The sequence below is a fragment of the Gymnoscopelus microlampas genome, assembly GCF_963454915.1.
Source record: "Gymnoscopelus microlampas genome assembly, chromosome: 1".
Classification (NCBI taxonomy): Eukaryota; Metazoa; Chordata; class Actinopteri; order Myctophiformes; family Myctophidae; genus Gymnoscopelus; species Gymnoscopelus microlampas.
The window spans coordinates 11,284,125-11,294,124 of record NC_139962.1 but is presented as its reverse complement, the minus strand read 5'-3'; the positions used below and the strand labels follow the sequence as shown (position 1 = coordinate 11,294,124).

General features: G+C 43.9%; 1 protein-coding gene across 1 annotated transcript in view; it reads left to right on the top strand.

Moving 5' to 3' along the window:
• The window catches only part of mapk8ip1b (mitogen-activated protein kinase 8 interacting protein 1b), a gene marked incomplete at its 5' end in the record, with an annotated part of 62,538 nt that overhangs the window by 23,856 nt on the left and 28,682 nt on the right, over positions 1-10,000 (top strand). Inside the window, one exon of the mRNA XM_084085276.1 lies at positions 3,267-3,378. Within this exon, the coding sequence (XP_083941402.1) occupies positions 3,267-3,378 (112 nt within the window). The remainder of the gene's footprint in view (positions 1-3,266; positions 3,379-10,000) is intronic.

Here is a 10,000-nt window from a genome sequence, read left to right as displayed (position 1 = left end):
TCTGTCTGTTTCTGTCCTTTGTTGTGTCTCTATTGGGCACAGGAGGCAGCAGGGTAAAGAGATAATTATGGCCAGGGAAAATGAAAGCTTTGTTTTCTGGATGCTAATTGAATCCAGGGGAAGCCGGCTGGATGATATATTCTGACATCAGAGTAATGACCAGCAGTACACAGTACACACCCAGCTTATCCTGGCAGGCGCACTTCAACATGATTCTACACATTGAAATTAGACGTTTTATTGCTCACTTCGCTGCAATATGGGCAGTGTTCTCTTAACAGATACTCTTTTTTTTGCAGTGATTAATGTCTATACTGTAACCCCAGCGCATTTAACAGGTCACCTAAGGGATTCAATCATTTGTTTTGATGTTGTATAATGACAGTGATGGCATGGTTTCTGGCCCATGGATAATTCACTAAAAATGTCACTTGAATTGCTTGTTTTCTTATTTGCTTGAAGACAAGTGTGCTCATCGAAGCAAATACACAGTCTGTATTATTTACTGTAATATTGAATAGGCAGTCTGAAGCATTGCTAGTCTGGGAGACGTCGGCTCAGAGCCTGTACAGCAGGGGCGCGGCCACTGCGTTCTGATTCAAATCAACAGCCAATGAAGAAAAGGGGGCGGGATCCACATGCAGTGGGTGTTGCATGTAAATAGGAGCGACGGGAAGCAATTTCTCCTTGAGAAATTGCGGCCGCCATTGTTGTGTACTGCTGTTTGCCTCTCGTCGGACTGTTTAGACGAGTTGCACAGCTCTCAGACCGGTAAGAGGCGTGTCCGCTCAGATTCTGAGCGTAAGTTACATCCTGCGCACAAATACCAGGGCTCTGGCCCAGAAGTTTCCTCGCCCCTCCCGTTTGTATGCGAGAGCTGGCGAAAACGTCTGGGAACTCAGATTAAGGCTTCGTCCACACGTACACGGGTATTTTCATAAACGCAGATATTTCGTTTTCGTTTTTGAAAACCTCCGCGTCTACACGGCCCTGTTTAAAAAAATCTCTCTGTCCACACGACAACGGCTAAACGTTACAAAACGATTGCAAAAACTCCGTTTACCGTGTCCACACGGGAACACATAGCCGGAGTTTTTAAAAATCTACACTGTGGCAGGAGTTTTCCAAAAGATGCGTTTACATGGAGCAAAAACGCGTTTGCGTGTGGACGAACCCCCCAAAACGCATATAAAAAGCTACGTTTATGAAAATACCCGTGTACGTGTGGACGAAGCCTAAAGCATTACTAATAAAAGTTACACTTCATTGAAATACATGTTCTCTATGGACCAAAGTACTTTAAAATTGCTTATTACACCGCTTTTGGATGGATTGAGCTTTTATAGCCATAGTCAGAAGAGAGAGGTTGACAGCAAAAGACAGACAGATAGATAGATAGACATGCAGACAGACGGACCTCCCCTGCCCTGCAGGTGTCCTTGACAGGTGTCAGACAGATCTTAAGCACTGTCATGCAGGCTTAAGATCTAGAGATAAGATGAACATGACAGTCCTGCTCCCCCAAGTCAGTCCTTCTGGTACTTCTCACACGGCAACATCCTGAGTGTTAGTTCAACTCTGAGAGTTTAAAAATACTGTAGACCCATTAACCCTCAGGGCTCTATAAAGAGCCGAAATGGCCAAATCCACTAATTTGGGATTTAGGACAAGGCAAGGGGCGTTCCCCCGCAAAAGTTGCTAGTTTGGGACACCTGCCTTACCCGCAAAACACCTGCACTACCCATTATGCATTATGCATAGGTGTGGTTTGGGCGTTACAATAATAAAACCAATCACCGTGCCAGATGGCAGAGAAGACTGCGCAAACCATTATCCCCAATGCAATCTTACGCTCTGCTCTCTCCCTCTATGCAGTGTTGCCAGCCACATTGGGCTTGTTTTTCTGTAAAGTTGCTTGTAAATAATGGTAGAACGGTTGTGAGCTTGTAGATCGGCTATTTTCAAATAGCTAACTTATATAAATATGCACATTGTTTAATGGCCGACATATATAGGTTTGAAGTGCTCATGTGGCCTATTATAGTCGCTTCTTTTGGGCTTGTTTTCATAGACCTGGTTGCTTATTCCTCTCGCAAATTCTGGCAACCTCAACAGCGCACTGTGGGGATTTAACATGGTAACCATTCACCCGAAAGCTCTAGCCTTTGATTGCCTTTCAATAAAACCACATTTGATAGACATACGTATCACCTACACCAGGGTTCTCAAAGTGGGTGCCCTGGCACCCTAGGGTGCCGTGATGCAAGTCCAGGGGTGCCACAGGATACTTTGATAATATTCGAAATTGATCAATATCACTTCAGTTTAACCGCTTCGACCCTCTATACTTTTTACTTGCACTGTACTTGGTGCGTTCTTTTTCAATCTACACCAAATCTCTTCGCCAAAAAATTGCCGATCGGCTATTTTTGGCGAATGTTCCCCCCAGTATAGGGATACTGGGGTGCAAGTGGTTAACCGTCAAGTATAAAGTTATTTTCAATCTGTCATAATGGAAACAGATCATTCTCTCAAGTTTTCCTCGTGGCATGCTGTATTTTGGGGCGAAATATTGACATACCGTAATATGACATAAATGTAAGGTGCTACAAAGTAACAATGTAAAAATTCAGGGGTGCCATGGATGAAAACATTACTTACAGGGGTGCCCTGAGCCAAAAATGTTTGAGAACCCCTGACCACACTGATTAGAGAGAATTTTATATTTTTGTAATCAGTTCATTATTTCTTGCGTAATCGATGAATAAAACTGACGTGTGTAATTTGGAGAGCATTGCATTGCGCGACGCACACAAATTTTTTTTGAATAGACTATCATCTTATATAAACACAATTGACACAAGGAATTGACACTCTCCCTTCTGCTGATTATAGGAAAAATAGAATCACAGAGATTTGTTGACAATTAGTAGAGAGAGGGAGTCTTTGAATGTTGTGCCGCGTTGGGCTTCCTGGCCGTCTCCAGACATCCATTGCAGGCGCTCGCTCTACCAAACCAAGTTGGCATTGCGGGTGCTTTTAGATTCCGCTTTACACTTTCTCCATAGCATTTAGGGACAGTGCCAGCTCCCTTATCCCTAATTCACGGATAATGGGCAGAAATCCACGGCTTGTGGGCAGCGGGTACACAAGTGTCACTGGCAGCGGGTGCCCTAAAGTAATATCTGCCTGACCATGTCTCTTCTCCTTTCTCTCTCTTCCTCCCTCTTGCTCCTTCTTCTTCTCGTCCTCCCCCATGCGAGCAGGTTGACCCATGACATCAGCCTGGATGAGTTTGAGGACGATGACCTGTCAGAGATCACAGAGATCACAGACGAGTGCGGGATGAGCCTCAACTGTAACGGCCTGGATATCAAGGTAGGGTGAGGTGCTTCACTAGAGTAAAAAAGTACACAAGTGTCACTGTCTGGAGCAAACAAAATACACAAATAAATACATTTCACAAAATATACTTAAGTTTTAGCCCCAGTAGTGAGGCGATCTAATGTTAGGATGGCAAGTTGGTTCAAAGCCCTTTGATCCAGGTGTAACTAGTAAGGCTTTTCAACTCTTTTCTTCTACTTTTTTTTGTGGTATGGTCCTCAGTTGTACTTCAGCCAGACCAGGGAGGGTATTTTTAAATATGTATCCAGAAAAAGTTGCCTGACCTCAGTGTCCTATGGTTGGTGACTGGAGTGACTTGCTCAAAGTTACCTCAACACTCGTCAAGCCTCTGCTCTACTTTACTCAGTTTGCTTTTCTACTTTTACCTGACCCCCCTCTTAGTTCCCCTCCCCCCTGGAGGTAATCGTCATCAAGCAATGGCCCCATGAAAACAGCCCTCTGTGCTCCGCCTAAACAGGGCTTAGCTAACGCTAAAGCTATCTGGACATCTCCATTTTAACCTACATAGCCTATCAAAAACATTTTTTGGAAACATTAAAGCAAGAAATAGGCCTTGCAGTTGCCCAGCAATGATTAATTTCCCATTTAAAACATCTAGGTTATGTTTCTTAATAGTTCAATGCCCTATTATATGGGTCTTTGATTGATTTAATATTTTATTGACTCATTTTTTAAAGTACAGCAGTACAACATAAGTAAAAAAAGACGGAAAATGGATGATACTCAAAAAGCCAAAGGATTGTTTCCATTATGGTTTCCATTAAAGGGATTCTAGGCAAGTTCAGAGATCAAAAAAAGAAAAAAACTGTTGTCAAACACCGCCCCTCCAAGTTTGAGAGCGTTTTAAAACCGAAAGTAAAAAGTAAAAACAGTGCAGCAGAAAACAATGGCGGCTCGTTCCATTTTTGTCGGCTGCACTCGGTTCCATTCGGTTTCACTCCAACAGTTCACACGGACACGGACACGCACGGACGCGCACATGCGTGCGTTTCATTTATGTCCGGGATACCCGGATGTCAAAACATAAACAGTAGGGAAAAATACGGATTTCAGAAAGTTTCAGACTGTGCAGGAAAACACCCCAGCATCATTATATAGTGACTGATAGAGGGAAAAAAATGCGAAAATATATATATAAATATTTTTTAAATTTAGGCTTAATGTTGCCTAGAATCCCTTTAAACATTCAACACTCAAACAAATGGACAAACAACAGTGCAACAGACAATGATACAAAATAAAAATGTGTGTGGCGACAGTGGCGTTGATTCAAAAATGAGTCCTTTATAACTGTAGCGCTGTCACTACTGCTGCCATTGTGTGAGTGTGTGTACTGTGTGGCCCCGTAGCTAAACCCACCAAAGTGCTCCTCCGCTCATAATACGCATAGTGTGGACACAGCTCCAAAATCAAAGTCCTTGCTGTCGCTACTGCTGCCGTTCTTCTGTGTGTGGCGTTGTGTGAGTGTGTGTACTGTGTAGCCCCGTAGCTAAGTCCACTCACTGGCTGGGACTGTAACTGTGACAGCAGACAGAGCAGATCCCACAGCCTGGGGGACCGTAACCGCGACAACAAACTCAGCAAAATTCACACAAACGCTAATAAACAGCTTACATTTTTGGGAAAAGGGAAAAATGGCTTTGTGGCTGACTTCCTAGGCTAATGGTCAAGCCCTGTGTGTAAGTTCAGATCAATTGCTCAACCCACTCTTGAAACCGATGTCCTCCTGTCCGTGCCTTGTAGTTTACTGAAAAGAGCGCTTCAGGTGTCCGTGTGCACGCATGCGCACGTGGTCGCGCATGCGCAGTAACTCCGAAACTGCGGTGCTTGTTACACAGAGCTTCCAAAAACGCTAATAAACTGCTTGAATTTGGGAAAAGTGAAAATGTGTGTTTGTGGCTGTCTTCCTAGGCTAATGGGCAATCCCCATGTGTATTGCTCAACCCACTGAGGAGAAAAACGTGTTCAGACAGACAGAGATACCATGAATTAATAGTTGAATAATGGGTAGCCTTAAGAACAGTATTCATGATTCACAAGCTTCTCCATGGCTTCTCCCGGCTAAGTGCCGAAGTGTCCTTGAGCAAGACACTGAAATCCTAACTGTTCCCGATGAGCAGGTTGGTGCCTTGCATGGTTTCCTCTGCCATCTGTGTGTGAATGTGTGTGTGAATTGTAAAGCACTTTGAAAGTGCTTACCATTCCATGGTCTCCGTCCATGATTGTGTGTCTGTCTGTGCAACGCAGCCTTACACGACACCATTTGTTCTTGGTTTAGCCTCACTTGGCCCACATTGGAACTTTGGGTGCCACAGCACTCAACAAATTGCTCCAAGTAGCTGGTACCAGGCAGGTACTAATGAAAGGCCATAACCAGCTACTCAGGTCAAATTGCCTTGCTCAAGGGCACCTTGACAGTAATCATTATGCAAGGTGAGCGTTATTGCAGTGACAGTCAGTGACAGTCAGCGTGTTCAGGTTTCGGTATCCAACATTGGCCAGTTATTGTGTGCCCCCCCCCCCCCCCCCCCCCCACACACAACTTAAACTTTATATAGTATGCGACACATACAGGTATCTATTATGTCAAGTTCAAGATGTTTGGGTGTTTGTCAGCGCAAATCAGCTTTTTTAATCAAACTGCGATCCGGTTCTGTTTGTATGTCATACGTTTCAAATTGAAATGACAAGAAATGGCCACAAAAAGTATTTTCTGTAGAAAATATGCCACGTGATCAATCTACAATACAGTTTATTTGGAGAATCTATCTACAAAATGTACTTTCAAACATCCCTTTTATGAATAATATGAAACATCTATTATTGGTACTAGTCCTCTACAGTACAGAGGACGAGTACATGTCCCAAAATAGACGTTTCTATGTCTGTTCTCAGTAAGGGGTTGGACTCTCCTCCTTGCCATGTTTTGTCCTTACAGGTGTAGTATACACCCCTGCCAAGTGCCAACTACAGGAAGCAGGTCAGCACAAACATAGTCTCGCATAGCCAGACGTTCAGAGAGCTCCGCCTACTCTGACTTATATATTTTGTGTACACTTTGTTGAACGACAATAGTGAAAATATGGTAGTCAATATACTCATAATAGCTCATAATGCATCGCATTGTAGATTGTATATAAACTTTGACAGTTTTTGAAACTTTGCCCAAAATACGTCATCAAGGTCAATGTGGTTAACATGCATTTTTGTATTCAATTGTTAAATTGTGATATTATCAATCATACAGTATCAGACAGTGCAGATTTTCCAAACTCGATTTTCAGGCCCCGTAGCAGCCTTCAAACCTAGTCCTCTGTTGCGCAAATGAGGCACCCTCAGTGGCCACACTAGGGGCCGCCTGGTATGGCTATTGTGATGGCAGACCTCTGAACAGTGTTTGTGGCAAGTTTGGTGTGGATCGGAGCAACGGTGCGCCTGTGGCACCCAGGGGACCCTGCATGTGGCCCCTGGTGTGGCTATTCTGATGGCAGACCCCTGACCAGTGTTGGTGCCAAGTTTGGTGTGGATCGGAACAACGGTGCGCATCACAGGTCCGCATGTTACGTTTGTGACGTTCACCCACCCACTCACTCACCGCCCGGCCGCCCGCCCACCTTCAGTTGACCCTCTTGGCAATTTTAAGATAACAAGATAAAAATGTGATAAATCAACAAAAATGTACAGAAAAATCCAATATCTAAAATATATATTTAATGCTAAAAAGCATTATTTTACACTTTGGCTATTAAAAAATAGCAGATATACAAGCTCATACGATATATTGTTTTAATGTTTTAAAGCGAACATTTGAACTCAAATATTTGCTTCTGGGGGTCCCTGGAACAACATATTTTGAGATGGGGGTCAGCGGCCAAATACATATCATTTTGGGGGTCCTTGACATGAAAAAGTTTGAGAACCACTGATATAGAAACATACGTTTTTTTCAGAATACAGTTAGGATTTAGAAGACATTTTGTAGAATCGGCCTAAGGTCTTAAGGGTTAAACGATTTAGAATAGATTCACAGTGAAGATGAAGTTGAGGCTGTTAACTCTCAAGTCCAGTGAAAGTGGATTTAAAGATATGTTCTTCTTTCTCTTATCAAAGGGCGTACAATATGCCATCAGCCCACTTGCCCCCCGTTTAGTGGACTCTCTGACGCAGAAAACACGAGCAGGTTTAAAAATGGAAACTGGAGCGCTGCTGGAAGACTTCAGAGACGCACAGGAAGTAAACACAGAGGTGTGCAGTGCAACACACCCTAGAGAGAGAGAGAGAGAGAGAGAGAGAGAGAGAGAGAGAGAGAGAGAGAGAGGCAGAAACATCAGTGAGTGAGTATACAGTATGACAAGATAATTCAATTATTCTGTCAGTTCTCTCTGGCTCCGTTCCCAACTATGCCATTATCACCTCACCTCTACTCGGGTAGCCATGGCAACCACGCGATTGGGCAGATTAAACCCCCTCCCCCATTTTATAAGATCCAATACGCAGACATTTCTTTTCGGTTACTCCGCAATGTGACCTGTGACCTTGTGAGGTGCAGAAATCGAGTTACTGTGTGATTATTTCTTTTAAATAATCATGTCACGGAGAGCTAGAAAGTCTAACTCGTCCCTTAAACAATCTCTGCTCCCATTCTCATACTGCCTTACTATCCAGGGAGCTAATTATAGCTCAGATTAGAGCATATGACAGCTTTCTACTGTGTGTGTGTGTGTGTGTGTGTGTGTGTGTGTGTGTGTGTGTGTGTGTGTGTGTGTGTGTGTGTGTGTGTGTGTGTGTGTGTGTGTGTGTGTGTGTGTGTGTGTGTGTGTGTGTGTGCGGGTCCGTACGTGTGTGTGCGTGCGTGTGTGCGTGTGTACAGTACAGTATGTGTTTGCATGTGTGTATGTGCACACTGTGTTATGAACATGCACATGTGTGTGTACAGTATGTGTTTGAGTGTATTTATGAGGTCATGGTAGGCTGGTAATTGCCGCTTTGGCCTTTTTAATGACAAAAACCAGAACATATAATTATCTCCGGACATCCTGGCTGGTAAAAACATTATTATCACCGCAAATCAGACACTTTTCAAATAATCTGTTCCTCTGCCCTCTGCGTCTTAAACAACTGCCAAAAACAAATCTGGCTAAGTCATCATCAATCATTTGTCAACAGTGCTGTTAATTACTTTAATGGTTTAATGAGCTATATTCAGTGAACATGAATGGAAAATGGAAAGAGAAAAAAGCGGAACATGGAATATCAGTAGTAGTAGTAAAGTTTGCACGCATTTCTGTTAATTCTGATTTGTCTCCTTCACACCCCTGTGGCGGTGCGCTCATTCTCCAAATGAAAACTAATTAATAACTATCTGATCTTTTTATCATACATTTTTGTAATGTAAAAGAATTATGCTGGATGAATTAAACAAGAAATGGATCACATGTATTGTATGAACCTGCAAAAAAAGGTATATTGAAACAAAATAATTTATAATGAATAATGAATCTGCATGCGTGGATTGATGAATGGGTGAAAACTGTTTACGGCCCATTGCGGAGGGCTTGGTGAAGTACAAGGCTCACCAATTACCCTTAGTGAGTTGGCTATATTCAGGAACTGAGGCCACCGGGGGGTTCCAAATGACATGATCTCTCCAGTGGTGCTGAACACGTATTATTTAATGGTAACTAGATTCTACCAAGCCCCGCCCTGCCTGCCTTGCGATTGGTTGAATGCAAAAACGAAAAAACAAGGACTCCGCCCCCAGAGGGGACAGTGGGGGCATTGTCACATTCTAATACGGCCCCTAAACTATAATTCTGCACCTGGGCCGCTGGCATGCCTCGCTGAGCATTGGAATGCCGATTCCGACCCCCCGTGATCATATCCTGCTTCCGGTACTCATTTTACGACAACCGCAGATTCCTTTTTTAACTTGAGCCAAGAGAGGCACCGGCGAGCAAACTAAAGCGTTAAGCGTGCGAGTCGTCGTGCTGAGCGCTGCGAAGTTAATTTCAGCCGACTCAGTGCCGTCCGAGTTATGTACCAATAGGCAGAGAATCGTAAATCATGTTTTGGGGTGAGCGTTTGCCCCAACTGCCACTCAAAGTGACTACTGGCCAATCACAGCGCGTCTTTTACGGGACTTGTCAGAATCTAGTTGTATAAAAATATCACACGTGCTGAACTATCTGTGTGCACATTGCAAACTGTTGCCACCATTTTGGCGGTGCAGTGTAGGCATGGGTAACCAGACATTTCGCCCTAAATCTATTTCGCCCGTGTTTATGAGTGGACATTTCGCCCACCCCCAGACATTTCGCCCACCCCCAGACGTTTCGCCCAGACATTTCGCCCACCCCCAGACATTTCGCCCGACATTCATTATAAATATATAATCAATCAGTTGTGCGAGATTCATTATAAATGGCTTTATTTAAGAGGGGAATTTTCAGTCATCCGCGGACTACTTTTTTTCGCCGATAAAGTATAGTTTTGGACCATGACGGAGGCGCGCCGACTCAGCAGACCTTGAGGCTGAGGAGTTGCGCCCGAGCGGCTCCAGGCGTGAGTGCCCGCAACGACCAGCCGATGGTCTGCT